The 22017-nt window shown below is 53.4% G+C and overlaps 1 protein-coding gene across 1 annotated transcript in view; it reads left to right on the top strand.

Annotated features, from left to right (window-relative positions):
* VAC14 (Vac14 homolog (S. cerevisiae)) overlaps positions 1 to 21770 on the top strand; it is a gene marked incomplete at its 5' end in the record, with an annotated part of 51998 nt that extends 30228 nt beyond the window's left edge. Inside the window, 6 exons of the mRNA XM_010009704.1 lie at positions 1276 to 1408; positions 16431 to 16605; positions 17251 to 17369; positions 18163 to 18242; positions 19812 to 19959; positions 21608 to 21770. Coding sequence (XP_010008006.1) covers positions 1276 to 1408; positions 16431 to 16605; positions 17251 to 17369; positions 18163 to 18242; positions 19812 to 19959; positions 21608 to 21770 — 818 coding nt within the window. The remainder of the gene's footprint in view (positions 1 to 1275; positions 1409 to 16430; positions 16606 to 17250; positions 17370 to 18162; positions 18243 to 19811; positions 19960 to 21607) is intronic.
* Positions 21771 to 22017: the final 247 nt, after the last annotated feature.

Below are 22017 nucleotides of genomic sequence, written 5' to 3'. Positions count from 1 at the left end.
CCACCTCCCCTGGAGTGTTGCTGTGGGAAAAGCAATCTTTACCTGCCAGCTCCATGCACTTGTGGGTCTGAAGTGATATTTTTTGCTAATGCTCTCTGCGTACGCTGAGCTGGGAGATGCCCCTCCGCCAGTCCTCCCACCCCACAAAGAATCTCAGACCGAGTTAGGATGTCTTACCACGTGGGTCCTACAACAACCCATGCACCTTATAACCTGGAGCACTGTTTGCTGTTAAATGAGCAGTAGGAGTCCCTCAAGAGTGAATTTATGGCTCTGAGAGGTGCAGAGGGAGATGCTGGCTGCTTGGCAGAGGCTGTGAGCAGAGGCTTGCCACCTCTGGGTGCCCTGCATGAAAAGAGGGTGCAGAGAGCATCCCTGACCTATACCATTGGAAATCTTCAGGTCCCAAACAAAGTACCTAAGGTGAAAGGATGAAAATGCCAGGAAGTGCTTTGGGTCTGGATATGTCAGAGCTTGATGAGGCTATCCTCAGCACACTGTCTCTGCTTTCACACCCAATCCTTTCCTTCCAGCCAGGGCACTTCCCACACGCTCCATGCTCAGAGTCTGGCCACTCTAATTACCTTCATCTTCTTTTGTTTAAAAGGGAGTTTTCAAATGAAGAACAAAGAAAACGCCTTTTTTTGTGGTACAATCTCTAAGCCTGGAGCTCTCCTGTGGTTTGAGCGGTACTTTGTGCTAGCCCTAGGGCACACTCTGTGTGACACTGTTGCACCAAGTGGTTCCTGCTCAGGGGAAATCATGTCACCAAGCATAAACTGGTGGCCGCCATCCATGGTCCAGGGCTGAATTTGTGTGTGATGCTGCTATGTGCATGCTGGGCTCGGGGCATCTGTAGCCTGTGGGGCTGGATTAAAGGTTCTTCAAGTCATCACCAATCTGTTTTTTGGGATGAGTGTACATGCTGTATCTAAGGAGATAGGATTGTCTATTGATGCAGAGCCTCAGGCACCTCTTCTCCTATCAGCTACTGAAGCTAAACGGCTCTGGAATGGGCTTTATAGCCCATTTCACCCCTGTGTGCTGCTTCAGGGGTTGGGATACTCAAAAGACTGGGATGGAGAGAGCTGTGGCGGAGCTGGAGCCACTTGGATGGAGCAGATGAGGTTATGTGAGGCCTGGAAATCTTCGTTTCAAGCCCCAGTGCTCTTCTGCCAAGTGCTGTGTCCATGTTTTGCGTGTCTGCTCTCTGACTGATACTGCTTTGGCAGGAGGGCCCCGGCTGCTCTAACTTGCTCTTCCCTGCCTCCCCAGGTATGAAAGGCTTGGAGTGCTCGCCCTCCACTCCCACCATGAACTCCTACTTTCACAAGTTCATGATCAACCTGCTCAAGCGCTTCAGCAGCGAACGGAAACTCCTGGAGACCAGAGGACCCTTCATTATCAGGTCAGAGCACCCCACCAGCTCACCAAAGCCCACCGGGAACCCCCTGGGTGGGGTGGGATGGGATGGGGAATAAGTCAAAACCTTTTCCACAAGCCTCCCTCAATCACTGGTACACTATTTCAGTGCAAATGAGATTTGCCCTTCACATGTCAAGGCACCATATTACTCACTCCAATCCCCAGAGGCAATGTAGCTCCTTGTTAAACATCATTGTCAGAGCCTGTTTTGTTGAGAAACAACTAAACCAGCCAGAGCATGAAGCCAGGCTTGTAGTTGGGGTGCCAAGTCAAGTGAATCCCTACACCCAGCTTGTCTTGATGCTCCTCCACCAGCAAAACCCTCGTCCCCCAGAGCTGCATGTTTCGATGCACAGGCTTGGTAGATTTTGCTTTGGCTTTTCAAGGAGCTATGGTAAAGGCTGGTAAGCCACGTGTCATGGCAGCTGGCTGGGCATCGTCTTTAATGCAGTGAAATCCAGGGCAAGGGACACCATTTCCTCAGCTCACTGGGAAGTAACGGGCTTAATTGTTTAGAAATCAATGAGGAGGTTGGTGGGGGGAGTGGGCAGGAGTCCGGGCTTTTCTCCCTTGCTTTCAGGGAGGTGACATCAAAACAAACATAGGGAGAGTATGAAACCCAAGCCCTTCTCCTGTGAGAGAAGAGAGGCCTCTCCAAAGGTGGAGGGGAGCACAAGGTACTGATGGGGTGCATCTGTCCCTGCAATTGCAAAATAAAGCATGCAGAGCTCTCTCTGCTAAGCTGAGCCAGGGATTGAGTTGGGCAGCAATTTGTGCCCAAGCCTTTGGCCAGCCCTAAAGCTGCTGGGTTCATCCTGTGAGTGGTAAGCATCAAGGCAATGTGTTGCAAAAACAATGAAAGGGGACCAGGGCAGGGATGCAGCTGCTGTTTGGGCTGAAGATGAGAATTACAGAGCTTTCCCCCCACTTATATTAAATTTTAATGTAATATGTTCCATTTGTTCCCAGAAAAATCTAGCTGAGCATATGTTTTGTTTCTGCCGATAGGAGTCTGGAAATGTTGGGTTTAATATATGGCTCTGAGAGGTGCAAAGAGGTACATATGGGGATCTAAGAATAGGCGAAAAACAAAATCCTAGCATCGCCACTCTTCCCAGTCAGCAGGGCCCTGGATTTGAGCAGCCGCTGCCAGGGGAAGTAGCCCTATTCTCTGTTAATGGAGCAGGGCAATTAGAGCAATAGGGACCCATTTAGAGGCTCTCCCATATCATGGCCACTTCAAATCTTTCCCTCTGTCTCTGGCAGGACAAACTGGGCTGGCGGGCCCAGCTTTCCCAGCAGCCAACCAGCAGTGTGGCAGGACTGTCTCACAGCAAGTCAGCATGCTGGGGCTTTGTACAGTGATTCAGGACCTAAATAATCCAGTAAAGTAAAAAAATATATATATGTATTTATACGATTGTGTCCTTTGTCAAGTCATGTTGTGGATAATGGGGAGTAGATGCAGGTCTAGAGCCAAAGAGGTGGTTCTGGGAGGGGTGAGCTATGCCCTCAGGTACTAGCGATTAACTCTGAAACCTACTGATGGCAGTTGAAGTGCTGGTGTTAGCTACATCTCTGCTGACTCAGGAAAAGGCAAGATGGGAATAGAGGAGGAAAATATACAGGGTTCTTCAGGAAAGATTGATCCCAGTGAACATGGGAGCCTCCTGGTGCTATTTTTAGCCATGTTTCCAATTGAAGCTGTATGTGAGTTCCCACATTACGTCCCTCCCTGTCCACAAGCCAGCTCAGCTGTTTTGCAAGCAGGGTGAGAAGCCAGCATCATGTTTGACTTGGGAGATGCTGGTGGTGATTCATCCTGGGCTGGAGAGCACATGGGGATGCTTGAGAGACCAGGACAGCATGGGCTAAAGCATGGTCCTCCCCCACCACTGGCCTTTGCTCCCTTTGTCCCCATCATCTTCCTCTCCCCTCCAGGACCACTGCTGCCCATTTCTGCTGCTGACCGACCTGGGAATGGCAAAGCAGGGAAGGAAAATAGACCTGTTAAATTTAGGCATTGATTTCCAGCTGCAGGATTAGCACACAGGGGAAAGGGAAATGGGGGACAAGGAGTTTATTCAAGCACAGCACAGCAGTTTTCCCCATCACATTGTCAGTGCACAAGTTCAAAGATCCATGAGGTTAGGTGGAGGGTCTGTGGTTAAAGGTAGTTTATTTCTAACTGAACTTAAGCTTGTTCATGTCTGGTTGCTGATTCTGACAGGACTTTAGTTTCTCTCCTGATACGGCCTCACAGTCCCAGAGGCAGAGGCTGTAGTTACATTGTGTGCTTGAGGACATGAGTGTGGTTTGAGCATTGAGCTCTGCAGGAGCCTGTGGAGATGGGGCCATCTCTTGCTTTATAGGGACCTGTGATTCCCAAGACATGCAGAGCTGCTCTGGTGCCTGCCTGACATTGGGAGATGGGTGGGAGAAGCACCCACAGCCCTCCCAGTAAGAGCTCACCTCTGAGCCTGGCTCGGGCAGAGCTGGGGGATGATTTCGTGCTGTCACTGTCAGTGACCCCGGTCCCAAGCTGGGTATCTTGAGATGCCAAAGAAGACAGGGTGGAGCTAAATGGAAACAAACTGCCTTTAAAATAACAGGCAGACAGCTCCAAAAGTTTCTGTTGCTCATGAGGAAGAACCCAGAATATTTCTTCTCCCTTGCCTGGGATCACCGTGGTGGGGGATAACCCAGCGCTGGCACACAGTCCATGTGCCAGTGCTGCTGGTACATCTAAGAGGTGCCTTTGGTCTGCTGCCTTTCCAGGCATCACACACACAGGAGGTGTGATGCCTCCTCTGTGCCACCACCCAAGGAGACCTCACGGAGGCAGAGGTTATGGCTACAGGCTAAACCCTGGCAGGATCAGAAGGGTGACATCCAGGAAAAGGTTCTTCAAAGCTGCTTAGATACCTCATGAACACCTGGGTGAGGATCTTCTTTGTGAATGGATGTGCTGGAGGGATGCTCCTTTTCCACCCTTCTGTTGAGGAACCACAGAGGTGGCAAACCTGCCTCCATGGTCTCTTCCAAGGACTTTTTTTGGGCTGGCATCAGTTTTCTGCATCACAGCTGATGGGGGTTTCCTTTGGGGTTCAGTCTCTCTCACTGTCACTTGCGACTTTTTTTAGTTATTCCACCTCTGAAACTCAGAATTCAAAGTGCTGCCTTCTCCTCTCGAGCCAGGCATGTTTGCACCCAAAGATGGCTCCCAAAGGGTTGTCCAAGGCAGGAGCATCAGCCATCACTCAGTGTTAACCTCTCACCTTGATGAGCAGACCCTTCCAACCTTATCACAGATTAGGAGCTATCTGCCCTAGCTGGCACACAGCCGTCCTGGATTCATCAGAGCCCTTAAGCAAGAAGCAACTATTCACATTCAGCTGCTGGCCTCCAGACGATGGCTTGGAGCAGCAGAAAAATGCGGAGGAGCTTCCAAAGCATCACATGGTCCCTTGGAGCAGGAACCCTGTGGAAGGAAAGCAGTTCAGCCGGTCTGGAGGCAGGCAGCAGAGTGGCACTGAGCTCTGCAGCTCACACAGTTTTAATAGGCTGGATTTAACGATTGGTTGTTAGTACCAGCACAAGGGGATGGGGAGATAAAGTGAGAGGCTAAACTGTACCCCACTGACAGTCTAAGGATAGGGCTGGCTGCTCTAGCAGCTTAGCCTTGGAACGAGCCATCTTCTTCCCTCTCATCCCTCCTGAGGGCTGGTTGTGCAGTTTAGCTCACTAAGCCCAGCCTAGCGCCAAAGCAGCTGGCTTTTTGCTGCTCTCTGAGATGGAGCAGCTCAGACATTTGTGGCTGATGTACCTTGCTAGGAGAGCAAAGGTAGTGGCTGGAGACACACGTGTGTGCATTGTGTGTAGATGCTTTGAAGTGTGGGGCTTAATTTTTAAGCGCAGAGAGGCTGTTTTCTTGGTGAACAATGGCACCCTGGGGCAGGATATGATGCCTGAGTCACCACTTTGCTGCCTGGGCAGGGGCCTGTGTGTAGCAGTTGTTTCAGCTTGTTTTATAGAGCTGTTAAATAAATCTCCCTGCTGCCTAGCACCTTCTGATGGGGAGTTTTCTGAGGTTAGGCTGCACGGAAAGGGGCCCTGGGGCAACTTTTCAGCCACCTCCTGCACAGTACACCTGGTGGGGGTTTGCTGTTTGACTGGGGTTGGGATGGTCCTTGGTTTTTGGGGGGATGCTGGAACCCTGTGGTGGATGGCCAGGAGGGGTGGGCTGGTTCTCCATCTGCTCTGGAAGAACTAGGCTGGAGCAGGTCAGGTTATTCAGTCATGGCATTAGCTGAGGAGGTGGAAAATCCCAAGTCTTGTGTTTGGGCCATGGGTTAATGGCTCCTGCAGATGGGAAGAGTTCACCTGCCTAGAAATCCTGGCTTTTCTTTGAGGTGTCAAAGTCTTGCTAGGATGAGGCCAGTGGAGAGCAGGACAGGGAAGAGAGCAGAACTGGGGATGAACACCAGCATGTCACATTGGGTACGTGAAGGGCTTTATGGTGATGCCCTTGGCATGGGGCTGGTGTGGCCTATCCATCCTTTCTGGACAGGAGGGGACTTTTTTGCCCCTGACAGAGGCTGAGGCTGACCACACAACACTCCTTTCTCCTCAAAAAGTAGGGAAAAACAAGCTAAGTGTGTTTGAACCTGCTAACTGGGATGAGGAATTGAGAGGGGTGGAGCAGAGGAGCAGGGGGCCAGCATGTGCCATGGAGCACAGGCATCCATCTGATGCTCTTGGCAGGCAGGCAATGAGGAGCATGTTAAATCACTTTTTGCTCAGCCTGCGTGGCATTCCCAGGGCTGTGCTGTGTCTGGGGGAGCAGGAAGGAAAGGGCAACCTGCCAGCATTCCGTGGGGAGGGCTCTGGGAAGGGAGTGGGGGTTTAGCGGCAGGCTTGGGTAGCAAGGGATACACTGGGAGTCCTGTACAGAGCTGGTGGGTGTCTGCTTTGGTGGCAAGAGGATGCCAAAGGCCCAGGATGCCACCATCCTGCAGTGATCATCTGTCCCTCTGCCCCATCCTGGCCCCACTACTGCATCATTAACCTCATTCTTTCCTCCTGGCTCATGGTCCCAGCTCCCTGCCCATTATCATGCTTTGCTAGGGAGGTTAACTAAAATCTTCCTGTTCTCCCAGGCCTGGATGGTCTTGAGCTCCCCTGGACACACAGTTTGCTTGGACAAATACACCAGTAGTTTCCGATGAGCTGGAGGCTCCCAGGGCTGGGATGTGGGATCCTGTCCTGCTCCTCCTTTGTTCAGATGTACTGATGCCACTGTGCCCTCTCCAGCTCGCAGTGCTAAACCCATGACCTGAAAATCCCTCTGCCCCATGAGCAAGTGAAATAGGACTGGGGGGCCAGGCCAGGGACACGTGTCACCTCTTCCTCTCTCCCACCCTCCGGACCGCTGTGTTGAGGAACAAATCTGCATTTGTTTTTGTGGGAACCGTTCGGCTTGTACTCAGCAAAGTGCAAAAAAAAAAAGAAACCAAAAGAAGGAATGAAAAAAAAGAAGTGCAGCTCCTTTGATAAACTGGGATATGAACTGGGGTAAAATCCGAACAGCTGTGAGTGCTACAAGGGAAGCTTCTGTGTCAGGAGGCAGTGAGCCTGCGAAAATACAGTGCTCTGCCTGCCAGGATGCTCACTGGCCGCCTGCCTTTCTGCCTTAATGAACTGTGTGCTTTCCATCCCCCTCCTCATGCCTCGGGAAAGTAAGAACCAGAGGAGAAAGCTTTGTATTTATTTATTTGTTTGTTTGTTTGTTCCACCCGTCTGTAAAACAGAAAGGGCTCCCTCCTGCCCTGCACAGGGGCCAGGCGTGGGGTGATGGAGCAGGGCAGCAAGCATCCATCTGCACACTTCTCCTCGCTCATTTTCCAGCTCATTCCTCTGCACCTCCCTTTAACCCCTGCCTGCTTCTCAAAACCTCCTCTCCCCAGCTCTGCGTCCAGCCAGCCAAAAGGAATCCCACATCAGGAGATCCAGAGTGGTGCTTTAGTGGTTTGGTTACAACCAGACTCTGCTTTTAGGCATCTCCTGCTGTCCAGCCATGCATGGTGAGCACCCTGGAAGCTCCTTTCAGGCTTCCACGTGAATTTGGGGGGGAAACCAGCAACCCCACTGTACCTTCAAAACCACTAGCTCTCAAATGCTTTACATCATGCAGTGAGCTCTGTAAACCCAATGGAGCACATGCTTAGTGAGGTTTTAATCCGCTGAGGCTATGGGGCTCTTTGCTACCATCCGCAGCCCCATGGGGCACAGCTGGAGGGGAAAATCCCAATTTCCTCTAGGCTAGAGGTTTGATCCAGAGTTGCAATGCACTTGTAACCATCAGCAGTGTGCCCTTCATGGTGGAAGAGCCTGGTTGCCCAACCCCCAGGGAAAGATGAGAGATGCCTCCACTGAGCTGGGGGAAACCAGCCCCTGGGAATAAGCTTGCAGTCCTACTCGCTAAAGCTGCTTCAGGACCAGCTGTAGTAAGAGCCGCCTGGAAGGACATGATGGGTTTTCCTGTAGGAAAATGGAAACCACATGTAAACAGCAGTGCTGGAATGGGCTGGGACTAGTTTGGGTCAATGAGAGGGTGGAGGGGAGGAAGCGGAAGCATGTGTATGGGAGGAAAATCCTCCCAGAATGGCCGAGTTCCTTCAAAGGGCAGATCCCTGGAGGGGTCGGGGGTGGAATATTTGCTCCCTCCCAGCGCTTTCCCTGGGATCCCAGCTGGAGTGCTCTGGAAAAGCGGGATGGGAAAGGGGGGAGCCAGGAAGAGGTGGGCTGGGCAGCAGGGAGAGGAGCCTACAGCTCCCCTGCTTGCTAGTGATCACGTTCCCTGGAGCAGTGCTTCAGTATGAATAGCTTCCAAGGTGTCTCCCAGGTTTTCCTTGCCTGGACAATGGGGTGAGGATCCTCATTGTGGGGAATTATCAATCGGTGCAGGTGAGGGGACTGATTTGGGCTGTTAACTGCTAGATTAACCCATCTTATCCCATCAGTCAGGTCTTGGGGTGGTGTTTCCTTCTCTTGCTGTGCACACATGACATCTCAGTTTATTCATCTCCTTGGAGGCAAAAGCCAGGACAGGGAGTCTGGGAGAGGCTGAATAACAACATTTTCTCCACATCTGTCTTCCAGGGGATCTTGCTCAGGATTTATCCCCGAAGCACAAGGCACACTTGCTTAAAAACCTCAGGGTTAGGCTGTTTTGCCTCCTGCTACTCTCATCAAGGGACTTTTTCCATTCCCGGCTGCTTTTGAGCATCCCACAGACCATCGCTCTTTGACAGCAGCCTCTGTGCTCACACGCTGCCTGCCCATGGCAGCAGCAGGCAGCCAGGCAAGGATGCTCCAGTGCTTCCCACAATCTCCCTGTGCCACAGGTTTCCATTCAAGGTTGGTGCTCAAGCTGGATGCTGCTTTGGGAACAGCTTACGCTATCTGCAGGCTCCATAGTTCCTGCCAATGGGTTTGTCTGGGCACTCTGCTCCCAGGATGGGATGTCCTGGGATGAGATATCACGGGATAGGGCATCTTCAGCTCCCACTGAAAGTGCAGAGCTGTGCAAAAGGCAACCTAGTTGGAACTCCTTTCCCTTTGGTGCTCCTTCCATTTGGTGTGTGAGCTGCTGTTGCTGCTCAGGCCCTCCTGGAGCAGGTCTTCTTGTAGCCTTGAGTGCTCTTAGGGTGCTAGCACAGCAGGGAACATCCAGCCACTGTCCTCTCGCATATCTACAGGCCTTGACAGGTTACCGGAGCATGGCTCCTCAGGCTGCATTCCCCCTTCAGTGGTCTCAGCTCCAAAGGCAGGACAAGCATCAGGATCCACCTTGTGACACTGGAAGGCAGCAAGAGGCATCAGGTAAGTCAGGAGCACAGCTAGGCTCACAGGCATCTCCTTCCCTGATCACCACGCTGTGCTCAAGTGTCCCCTCTCCTGCTCCTTCTGTCCTTTGTCCCCAAAGCCACACAGGGCTTTGAGGTAATATTAGGGCTTAGCGCTGCCTCGAGTGTGTCTGGGTGTGGATTTGAGCCCATCAAGCAAAAATACAGCCACTTTGCTCAAGTGAAGCGAGAGGAAAGTCAGCAGCAGGTCTGAGTCAAGATGTTGGCAGAAGAGACAAAGCAGCTTCACCTCCCACCCCGGGGCATGCTCATCTCCAAGCCAAGCTGACATCCATGGGATGCCACCACCTCCTTCCAGTCCTTTTTCTTTCCTTCTGGAAAGCACCACACCCAAATACACAGCATATTCCTGCTGTACTCCACCCTCAAGCTGGTCCCTCTGCTTTCAGAAGTCCAGGGATTCCCATCAGGACCATCTTCTCCAAAAATTTGCCTTGCTAACAGGGGGGATGCAGAGGCTTATCCACTTCTGTTGCAGGACAGCAACCTGCTCCTCGACTGTGTTTTTAGGAGCAAAAGCACTTTTATTTCTTCACCTTAAAGCGAAGTGATGAGGAGGGATGGGGAAGGGTGAGCACAAAGACTCTTGTTTCTCTGCAGACTGCATGCCCTGAACTGGCTCAGCCTCTCCCAGCTCTCATTGTTACAGCCTTGTGCCCACTTCTTTAACCTTTTTTATTTGCAGCAAAGAGAAATTACAGGGGGAGAAGTAAGGAGCTTGTCAGTATTCTTGAAAATTAGGCCACAGCTGTCAGCCTGAAAGGGAAACAGACGTCTCAAAGGAAGTATCTGAAGCTGCTTTATGTGTCTTCCCCCTCCCCAGCCAGCCCTTACCCTTCCTCCCCTTCGAAACAGAGGATGGTTGCGTGAAAACATCGCTGCCCAGTGTGAGTCCCTCTCTGGGGTCAGGCTCTGGTGACGGATCAGTGAATGTGAGTTGTTCCCTTGGCTAGGGCAGTGGGCTGGAGCCAGGATTTCAGCCCTGTGACGCTGCTGCCTGTGCCCCCTGAACCCAGGATGAGACTTGGATTTGCCATCCACTTTGCCACCGAGTCATCAGCAGGTTTAAAAGTTGGAGAAGAAATGTTTTGGGGGGGGTTTTTTTTGCTTTCCTGACAGGTTCAGAGGGGGAGAGCTGCCTGTTTTCCAGGTGAGCCTCCTGTAGATGCTCAGATGTTCCTACAGTGTCTCATCACTGACTGCATGCTTGCAGGCAGGACAGCTTTATCTATGGATTGCCGTAAGTTTTCCTCAGGGAAGCTCCTGGGACACACTAACATGGGCAGCTGGAGACTGATGCTGGATGTGTGTCTTGTGGGCTTCACCTTGGAGGAGCTGTCACATTTATCTGCATTATGTTGAAGAGCTGGGCAATGCCTTGGGCTGAGTGGACCATTACGTTTCCAGATTGAGTTATCCTTTAGCTTCTGGCCCATCCCAGAGGATATTAGTTTGAAGAAACTTCTTAAGACACTCTTCCTTCTCTTTGGTGCAGTCCTGTTTCCCGCTCCTGTTTGCTATGGAGCTGTGGGTGTTTCACTGATTACGGAAGTACCCAGAGGTGTTGGATATCTGCTTTATAACCTGAGGGTGACCTCTTTGAAGGGTGCAGTTCTTCAGGCAGCTAGTGTCCAAGGTGGGAACATGGCTGGGTTCATCACAAGTCATGGTGGACATGCCCAGCTTTGGGCTGGGCTCACAGTTTTGATGGGCAGTGGGGAAGCCATCCTGCCAGCTAGGACAGGATCCAAGGGGAGCATCATGAAGAGCAGGAGCTGAGGGCTAAGGCTATGGAGGACCAAGATGCCGAAGGTGTTGGAACAAGTGCAGAGGAGGCCACAAGGGTGATCAGGGTCTGGAGCATCTCGTGACGAAGACAGGCTGAGAAAATTGGAGCTGTTCAGCCTGGAGAAGAGAAGCTGCATGGAGACCTCATAGCAGCCTTCCAGTGTCTGAAGGGGGGTACAAGAATGCCAGAGAGGGACTCTTCATCAGGGACTATAGCAATAGGACATGGGGTGATGTGTTTAAACTTAAACAGGGGAAGTTCAAGTTAGACATTAGGAAGAAGTTCTTCCCTGTGAGGGTGCTGAGGCCCTGGCACAGATTACCCAGAAGAGCTATGGCTGCTCCATCCCTGGCAGTGTTCAAGGCCAGCTTGGACGGGGCTTGGAGCAACCTGGTCTAATGGAAGGTGTCCCTGCCCGTGGCAGGGGGCTGGAACTGGATGAGCATTGAGGTCCCTTCCAACCTCCACCAGTCCAGCATTCTATGATGCTCCTCCTGCTCTTTTCTCCCTCTCCCCTTCCTGTCCTAATTTTATCTGTGCTTCCTCTGCAAATTCCTGAAGAATCCCAGCTGCTGGGCTGGGCTGGGGATGCTGCTTTTCAGAGCAGGAGGGTTTCAAGCGGCTGGGAACAGGCATCACGGGCAGGCAGGTTGAGCTGGGGCATCTCCCAGGTGGCCCAGAGCAGGGAGGAAGGGTGGTGGAAACCCTTAGGAAGGAGAAAGAAAGGGTGCGGAGGAAGAGGAGGGTGGGGAGGAAGGATGGGGGGGCTTTGCCCTCCTTGCAGCTGCAGGAGAGATTGCAAGCCCCACAGTCAGGGTTGCAGAGCCCCTTGGAGTTTTACTGCCCCAGCCCAGCTCGTTCCCCAGCTTTGGCTCTGTGCCAGCTGCTGGAAGTGGGATGAGACACAATCCTCTCCCTGCTGGGGCCCCGTTTCTGCCCAGAGCTAATAAGGTGAATCACTGGTGCTTAATGAAGAAGCACCTGCTTAGTTGAGCACAGCGGGTGGTGCACAGTGTGGCTGGGTGACAGGATGGGGCCAGCAGTGCTCTCCACCCAGGGCTCCCTGCAGGTCCCAGCAGAGGGTATTGTGTCACTATCTGTAGCAGGGCTGTATTTCATCCTCATTTTCATGGAAAACCAGACTTTCTCCCTCTTAGAGCAAGCATTGGGCTGTCCTGACCCCCTTATACGCCATTCCTGCAGGGTGGCACAGGGCAGGGGACAGAGCTGAAGCAGTTAAAAGGGTGAGCAGGAGATATGGGAGCTCTGACAGCTCTCTGAATGATGATGTTTAGATTAGTTGGGTTTCCAGGCATCGAGCTGTCAAAGCAAGAGGGCTGGAGGGATGTTGGGGCTTGCCCTTAATTGGAGATGTAGTTCTGAATCTGTCCCATCACTCTGGCATGCCCTGGGTTCCAGCAGCCCACCCCACACTAAATCCATGCCACGGAGCTTTCAGCTTGTCCCCATCCTAACCCCCTCCCAGTAATTAGTGTGGTGGGATTTCATTGTCACTGACATCTCTGCAATGGCTGCTGGATCAGTGGGGTTCTAGTGCTTAATGGGGCACAGCTCCACACAGGAGGGACCACAGGGTGGCACAGCTTCTGATGACCTTCATGGCTCTTCCTTTGGCCAGCATCATCTTGCTGAGGGGTCCTTTAGGCTAGGGGGCATACAGGGTCCTGTCCCCACATCGGGGTCTGGATGTGACCTCTGGGTCCCTTGGGAGCCCCACTGCAGCAGTGGGCAGGGGATGTCCCCTTTCTCCTCATTGCAGCCTCCTATCTGTCTGCAGCTGCATTCTGTGGCTCCATTGGAAAGGCTTGAATAACCCTTTTAATTTAAGGAGTTAAATTTTAATGGCCTAAATACCACATTTCATTATCACCACCATGTGCCTGTGCCAAGGCCTGCCTAAGATCTCGGTGCTGCACTGCGCTGATGCTCTGCGGCTGCTGCTTCCTCAGGGATGCTTCTTCCCCTCCTTTACCACACTAGGAGGTCCTTGAGGATTCACTGATTCCCATGAGCAAGGGGATGGGCAAGGGAATGCTCATGTCACCCACAGGGATACAGGGAGAACCCTAGGGAGCAGCATCTCACTGGGATGATGCTTCAGAGGGGATTAGCTGTCTCCTTCCATCATGTCACAGCACAGGCAGGTGGGAGGATGGATGGATGGATGGAGAGATGGACAGATGGAGGGAGGGAGGAATGGAGGGATGGAGGGGCAGGCCACAGCCAGCCTTGTTGTTAACTAGGGGACTGAGTCTTACAGCTATCATGTATGTAGTTGATTTATGGAGTGTGTATGTATGTCTGGAGTATAGATGTAAGAGGTCCTGTCCCCTTCTGCAGACATCCTTGAGCATCCTGGCTGCTGCCTGGTTGGTTTGAAGCCACCTGTCCCTGCCTCCTCCCAGCCAGCCTTGCGTTCCTCTCGTGCCTTTGAAGCCTCCCAGGGGATTGGCTCTGGGGGACCCCTGCTCGGTCCCACCAGCAGTTGGGCTCAGCTGCTGGCTGCGGTCACAGGGGCTGAACAGCTGCATAACCAACCAGTTGTCCCCTCCTTTGAGGACTGCATTTGGGATGTGCCGAATAAGGGGCTTCATGGAGGGGGGAGTTTGGAGTCTCTGCCTGCATAAGGGGAAGCTGCTGCGCTCTGGCAAACTCATTTGACTGGTGGCTCCTGCAGAGCCTGGGGAATCTGGGAGGAAAAATTATGCCCATGGGGGTCAGCATCCCTGGGGGTGACACAGCTTCGAAGCAGGGGGACAGACTCTGCACAGCTGCTCCTTTAATATCCTGACAGTTTCCAGTTTCCCAGTGCCAGTGAAAGGAGGGGGAGCAATCCCAGCCCTTCCCTGCTAATCAAAACCAGGCCTGAAATTGGAAAGCAGCTCACATTTGGCCCCCTGCTCAGTGTTAGCCAGCCAAATGTCAGAGCTCCTATTTATGGAAAGCAAAAGCCCTCCTTTTCCATGGAGATGCAGAGGAGGGGGAACCTGACTGGTGTCCTTGCCATAGGAAGACGAGGGCAGCTTTGGGGATCTCTGAATTGCCCTTAATGCTCCCCAGAACCATTTTTGGTTTGGCTGAGCTTGGTTTTTCTCTTTTCTTTGCCTTCCTGCCTGGAAGGTGTAAAACACCACAAGCAGAAGAGCTGTGTGGCACACCCAGCACTGTGCAATTGGAGTAAAATTGTCCCAGTGTTTATCCCTGGAGGACCCATCCTCTCTTTGGGCACAGTAAATCATCATGGTTCAATTGCCCAGCATGGCTGCTGGAGAAAGCTCAGCAAGGATGAGGCATCCAGCTATCCTCTCTTACTGGAGAAGGGTGGGATGGAGCCAGCTCACTCTTAGGCTGGGCTTCGACCTGCCCAGGCTGGGCTTGCTTTGCTGCAGCTGGCACTGGCTAGATCGTGCCTGCAATGCTGAGCTATTGATTTGCCTTTGGCTCCATCAGGCTGGACTAAATGCCTCTGCCTTCCCCATCCCTCCCTCGATGCTTCCCTTTCCCATCACTGTCCCTCCTCCAGCCAGCCCTGTGTCCAAGCAGTGAGAAATTGGGGAAGCGTTTTCATCCCCATGAATGCAGCTGGTTACGTAAGAATAATTGGGATAAATGAGCTTATTTATCACAGCCCCATTCCATTTTAGCAGGGTCTGGGGTGGTTGCTGGGCTGGGTTATGTAAAAGCCAGCACAGAGCATCTCATTGTCCAGTGGCAGCCATGCGGGATGCAGGAGCTGCTGATGGAGAGGAGCCGGGGTTGGGTGAAGAGGGGACGGGTTGCTTGGCTGGATGAGATGAGAGGAAGTCGGGGCAGAGGGGGGTTCTTTCCTTCCTTTTGAGGAAGGAAAATCTGTTTCTTCATTCCCCATCCACCTCCTGCATCCCTAAAATGCCAGGCTTTAGGGTCTTTGGTGTCTGAACTGTAGCCATGTGGTCTTCCACTAGTCCTTCTCCACTGGGTCAGGTGCTGGAAACTCACCTTCTTCCTCCTCCTCACCCGAAGAGTGTGATCTCGGGGCAGGGGGGGTAGGTCAGGTGTGTGTCCCACCTCCTGGCCAAACCAAGCAGCTATCCAACACCTCCCACCCAGCCTCCAAAGTGGTTGCTTCTTGTATTGCCTCCTAAACTCTTCTGAGATGCTTCCAGAGGAGATTTGTTTGCCAGCTGAGATTATCTGGTGGGAACAGTGCTTGACAGGAGTTGGGGGAAAGCAAAGGAGGTCCGGGGGATGCCAGCATCTCCCCCAGTGCTAGAGTTCCCTGTCAGCCTATCAGGAAGATGTGGGGACCCAGGGAGCATCCCAGTTTCAGGAGAAGCTGGGAAGCAGAGTGGGCTCCTCCAGGTCTCCCTGATGCAGGGACTGGAGAGCTGAGCCAGCACTGGACAGCATTTCAGGTGTCTTTGGACAAACTGCCCAAGAAGGCAGGAGTCTGGAGAAAAACAGGAAATCCCAAAACCCAAACAAACATGGAAGAAAAAAATCTGGTTTTTGGTTTCTGGTCTAAAATGTTGAAAACCTTGGGAATGCCTTAGGGTTCACTAAGCAGGACATTCCTGCCGTGACCTACCAGGCCTGGCCGGGCAGATCAACATGGGCTGTGGCACCAGCTATGCTGTGTTTTGGGGAGAGCGGAGCAGGGGCATCTTCCATCTCCGGAGCCCCTCAGCAGCGGATCTCTGGGGAGCCAGAGCATGGAGGAGTTCAAAGGGCAATGGGGCACATTACTGGGAGAAAAGGGGATGCAGAGGGAAAGACAAGCTCTGGCTCCAGGACTCCTGGGTTGCATGTGTCCGGGAGAGATTGCTTTGTCCTAGTGGTCTCCCTCACTCTCTACCATTTTCCTGGTGTCAGGTGGATACTGGTGTGACTGGGCCAACACATGCCATCTATAACCACGCTCCCTGCAGTTATCTGGGTAGAAAGTGATGTTGAAACCTGTCATGAAGGTCACTGGGAGGTTGAGGTGGCAACAAGCCACGGTGGTGGGTGGGTGCCAGAGGGGTCCCCACGCAGCCTGACCAGGGGTGTGTCTTAGCCCGGCTATTGGTTTTTGGCCTTTTCCTGGTGTGAAGGTCTACACCCACCAAATGCAGAGCCTGGTATTGCCCCACAACATCACCCTTCTGGTGCTTTTGTATTCACCTAACCTGTGTATCTCACCCCTGTTCCTTTCTGGAGGAAGGGATGATGTGCAGGCTCAGGTCAGGGTCTCTGCTGTGCTCATTAACCATCCTTCCCTCTTGGTTACTCTCCTCTGTGATACACAGGCAACTCTGTCTACTTCTGAATGCAGAAAACATCTTCCACTCCATGGCAGACATACTCCTTCGAGAAGAAGACCTCAAGTTCGCTTCTACCATGGTCCACACCCTGAACACTATCCTGCTGACGTCCTCTGAGCTCTTCCAGCTGAGGAACCAACTGAAGGAATTGAAGACCCCAGTATGGGCAGCAGGAGCAGGCTCAGCTGCTGGGCAGGACACAGTGGGGGTGACAGGCACCTGGGGACATATCTCTCAGGTCCCAGGGCAGCTCCTTCATTCTTCCACCTTTCAGGAGCTGACTGGGGCTTGGAGGACGTGCCCAATTTTTGCTTTCTCCCCTGGGATGAAAATGTGCTCCCCAAGCCCTCGAGCAGCTGCCACCTCCCTCCCTCCATCCCAGCACAGGACAGGGGACAGGGGACAGAGGGAGCAGGGCTCTGGTTCCTCAGCTGTCCCTGATGGGAACATGCCCGCAGGATTTACCGAGCAGCTGCCACCAGCACCAGCCACATCCAAGCAAGGCAGGAGACAGAGGCATACTTGTATTCCTCATGCTGAAGGCCAGTGATGCAGTGGTGTCCCCTTGGGTGGGACAGCCACCATCCTCCAGCCCCTCATCCTGTGATGCCATCCCCCAAACATGCCTGGTCTCCACCTCCTGAGGCTGGTGGGCCCATGACAGTACCGGGTGGACTTAGTGGGGCCAGAAATGTCCCCTTATGCCTCGGTGGCACTTGCCATGCAGTGGGTTGTCAGGGTCCTGGGGCTCTCTATGCCACATCCTTGCTGGTGACCCAAGCCTGATGACTCCCTCTTTTTCTAGGAAAGCTGTAACCTCTTCTGCTGCCTCTACCGGTCCTGGTGTCACAACCCCGTGACAACTGTGTCCCTCTGCTTCCTCACCCAGAACTACAAGCATGCCTACGACCTCATCCAGAAATTGTATCCTTTGGAGGTTTTCTGTGAGGCCAGTAGCTGGGCTGGCCCTTTGGTCCCTCTGTGGCCACCAAGGTCACCCTGCAGGCCAACCCCGCCTCCTGCCCACAGCCCATCATTACCAGGGTGGTGTCCCCACCATGCGAGGGCAGAGCAGCCTGTGCTGGGCATACTCCAGCTCCCTTGCCTTTGTGTTGTCCTTCTTTTGTGTGGTGTAAAAGGAGGAAAGCATGTGCTGGCTGAGCCTTGACCTTCCCCTGCCCATGAGGGGAGGCTCCTCAGCATCCTCTTCCTTCCAGGTAGATGAAGGTTTTTCTCTCCTGGCCCGAGGAGGAGCCAGCAGCACCCAGCATGGTGCGGTTCATGGTGAGCTCACCGTCTGCCTACAGCAGAATGATTGTTTTCACATGCCAGCAATCCCAAACCTCCCTGGGTAAGCTTTCCATGCCACAAAGCTTAATAACACACTCAGGTTCCCTTCTTGAGGTGTTTCTGCTGCAGGCCAGGAGGTAAAAGCAGGCATCCTCTTTTGCACCATCTTCTTGCCTGCTCTCTGGCTAGGCAAGCTGCCAGGATTTGGGGATTTGGGGCAGTCTGCCATTTCCCCCATCCCCTACTGCTCCTCCTGTTTCCTGCCACCATGCCTTAGCCACCCTGCAGACAGTTCAGCCATGCCTGCATGCAAGCCCTGTTCTGCAGGAGCTGTGGATGCAGGAAGCATTTGGCATCACCCAGGAGAGCCATCTGCTGTCACCAGGCCACCTTTTACCAAGGTAACATCCTTAACAGCCCCATCCAGTGGGGATCTGGATGTCACTGTGGATTTCCTCACCGAGGTGGACAAGCTGGTGCAGCTCATCGAGTGCCCCATATTCACATGTAAGGAGGAAAAACGGTATGGGAAGGGGTGGTGTGTGGTGCTCCCCCACCCAGGCACATCCCCCCTCCCTGCTCCTCTATCGCAAGTGGCAGCACAAATAAATAGAGCAGAAGTTATGCGACTTCTTGCCGGGAGCTTTGCCCAGAGCTGGAGCTGCCCACGAGAGACAAGGCGGGGGGGAACTTTGCCCCCCAGATAAAGGTTATGGGAGCGAGTGGTGTTGGCACCAAAGGGGTGAGGGAAGGATGGGGAGAGCCTGGATCATGCTGAGCATCTCCAGGGGGGTGTGGGTAGGATGTCAGGTGAGGGGAGCCATGTGTGCCACCCTTGGTGGCATTGTGTGCAAGAAAAAAAGTGGTTTTTTTCTGGAAATGGAGAATTAAAGCATAAAACACAAAGCTGTTTCTCTCTCCAACTCTGCTCTCCCAGCAGTGTGGGTAATGCAGCCAGGGGCTTGGGGATGTAGTGCTGGGAGCCAGGATGGTGGCAGGGGGACCTGTGGCCACAGGGGATTTCCTGTGATAGTATTTGGCTGCTCCTGGGCTCCTCTTCCCTGAGGGGGGAGCTGAGAACTGAGTGTGCTGGGAAATCTCCTGGAAATGGATTTTTTTGGAGGGAGACCTATATAGATTCAGGGCTGGAGAATATTTGGGGGAAGAGGGTTAAAAGCAGCCAGGCAATAGAGACATGGGCTGACCCTTGGTCAGGTTCTTTTCAGTGGTACTGTGTGTTCATCCTGAAGATGAATTTCGTACCATGTAAGGCACATAAATATCTGTGGTGGCTTTCCATGGCCCCAGATTATTCCTTGAGGGTTACACATACACCTTGGCCTCCAAATCTCAGGCTAGGTAACAAACCTGAGCCATATAGAGCAGCATCCCTGGGCATGGCTTCCTTTGCTGGGAGCCACCACAGATGCTAGTGTCAAGCCAGAGGTGAGATGCTGGGGCAGAGATCTCTCACCCCATCCCTTGGGCTGCCCCAGGTGGGACCTTGGCTGTCTGGAGGGCTCCAGAAGACCCTTCCACCCATAAGCACCGGGAGGGATAGAGCAGGAGGGTGGTTTCCCCCTGCTGAGCAACACCAAGGCCCAACACAGGTAACTATCAGGGTTGAGTGGAGAGGATCCCTTCTGCTCCAGAAAGTCTCTGGGAAGGTGTCACCTAGCCCTCCTGACATGTGATGCTCCAGGGCGGTATTTCTGCTCATTCTGCAGAAGCTGAGGAGCAATATCATGTTGCACATGTGTGTGTCCTCAGGCAGGCAGCAGGGGTGGCCTCAAGCATGGGCAGTAGCAGGGATGGGAGACTAGGGAGCTGCTGTCCCCTTCCCCAGCTGGCACCTGGGGGCTGTGGTGAGGAGAGGGGCTTCTGGCCTGTGTGGGACATGAAGATAGTTAATGGAAGGGGAGATGCTGCTGGTGCCATGCGGGTGCCCTTTGTGTCAGCTGGCAGAGGCTTACAGCCTCCCCAGGACCATCAGAGAGTCTGGAAGGAACCGGCTATTGGGGCTGGAGGCAAAAGGCATTTTACCTGCCTCCCCATCCTCTTTCTCTCTTCTTCCAGACCTCCGCCTGCAGATGCTGGACGTGAAGAAGAACCCCTACCTGATCAAGGCTCTCTATGGCTTGCTGATGCTGCTGCCCCAGAGCAGCGCCTTCCAGCTCCTCTCCCACCGCCTGCAGTGCGTGCCCAACCCCGAGCTCTTGCAGATGTAAGTGCCATGGGGACAGACCCCAGCATCAGAACCACAGCCAGACCAGCTCTGTGTGTCTCCCCCTCCAGCAGCTGAGCATCGCTGTGATCCCAGGCTCCAGCTTTCGCCCCCTGGCTCCTTTGTGGCCACGGCTGCTCCATGCCCCGTGGCCAGAAGTGTTGGCTCGGGGGGGGGGTGGTGGTGGTGGTGGTTTGTGTCTATATTTGGTAACCCTGGGAGGACTGTGCCTCATCCACAGGCATTTGGCATCCGGGATGGAAAATTTCACTTGTGGGGTCGCTATGGAAACAAGCAGAGCCAGGGAGGAGGTTTATGGAGAGAGACTCTGGCCACACAGGGTGCTCCCAAAGCATCTCCCCCACAGCCCAGACAGCATTTGCAGCACCCAAAAGAGAGACACCTTTTGGTCTCCATCCCCATCCCTGGCCTTTGGGGAGCCACCAGCAGCGATGTTCAAAGACAGCATCTCCCAGGAAACCAGCCGAAATCCTCATGCTCTGTGCCCAGGGGTGTTGCTGTCCAGTTCGTTGGACACCAGTGGTGGGATTTGCTCTCCATCCCTTAGATAATAAGCCAGAGGGTGTTCACATTAAAGCCTTTGCAAAGCCATGGGAACAAAAAGAAGAGCTCCCAAGGTGGGCAGGTTCCTGAATTAACCCCCCACTACCACCACTCCTTGGCTTTTAACTGCTTCCCTGTGCTGCCTTTTATCTCTCATGGCCTCCAGCACTGAGCTCATACTCACCACACAGCACTGTTTTTAACTGGAAGGGTGGAGAGGGAGCTTCGTGTGCTTCTCCCCCTACTTTTCTCTGCTCCAGCCCTTGTCAGTGGGGGTTTTTGAGCAACCAGAGCTGTCAGACAGCCTGAGCATCTGATTAACTCTGACCTACATTCCTTCAAACACCGAAGCCGGCTTTCATAACAGGCCAGCCCCAGCTGCCCCCTCCCCCAGGGGGACACCGGGGCCTCAAGAGCTGCCTGTCATTCTCTCATTGGTTCCTCTGTGTCCCCTGATGGGCATCCCATGGCTGGTCCCCCCCTTATCCATTGTGTTGTGGACAGTTTTTGGGGATGACCATCCACAGATCGAGCCCTGGGGAGCCAGCCCAGGCTCCCCAGGGCTCCAGCCATGGGTGCTTATTCCCAGAGGCTGTCCCTGCTGCCATGGGCCCTTCTCTGTTCCATAACACACGGATATTATTTGCTTGCTTCTAAAACCAGGCAGGGGAACTGAGGCCTGTGGCTCTGGTATCCTTTCCGACCAGTCTTGCTGCTTGCAGATGGAATGGGTTAGGACAGCATCTGTGTTGGAGGGGTTAAACATCCCCTGAGGGTCCTTTGTCTCCTCTCTCCTGTCCCAGGACCTGTTGGGCTCCATCTCATAGAATCATAGAATAGTTAGGGTTGGAAAGGACCTTAAGATCATCTAGTTCCAACCCCCCTGCCATGAGCAGGGACACCACACACTAAACTATGTCACTCATGCATTTAGGGAAGGGAAATAGGTCTTTTGGAGTGTTTCACAGGGCACCAGCATCGCTAGACTGTGCTGCGCTCAGCTATTTCAGGACAAGCCCTTAGTGCTGCCTGGATGCAGGAACCTCCTGCCCCATCTCATCCTCACACTTCTTCCTCCCCACAGGGACAGCACCAAAGCAACCACTGGCCTCAGGGGGACAACAGTGTCCAACATCGACTACACAGAGCTGCTGCAACACTTTGAGAAGGTCCAAAACAAGCACCTAGAAGCACGACACCAGCGAGCCGGGCGGGCAGAGCAGTTGGATTTTCCCCCCCTGCCATAGCCGCAGGGGTGCTCAGAGAGATTGAGGCAGTGACCAGAGGACACAGATAAGGGGACAGGGACACCAGTTGCTGGGCACTGGACGATCTGGCGGGTTTAATGGCAGAGGTAGATGGGCGAGCACTCAATGTGGGGCTGGTTTTCCTAACCACTGTGTGTGTGGATGGGGGGGACACTCAGGCTGTGCCCGTCTTGTCCCATGTGTGACACAGGGATGTGGGGATGGGTTGCAGCAGGAGAGGGACAGG

This window comes from Nestor notabilis, unplaced genomic scaffold (genome assembly GCF_000696875.1).
Source record: "Nestor notabilis isolate BGI_N333 unplaced genomic scaffold, ASM69687v1 scaffold30192, whole genome shotgun sequence".
Classification (NCBI taxonomy): Eukaryota; Metazoa; Chordata; class Aves; order Psittaciformes; family Psittacidae; genus Nestor; species Nestor notabilis.
This window is presented reverse-complemented; position numbering and strand designations above follow the sequence as displayed.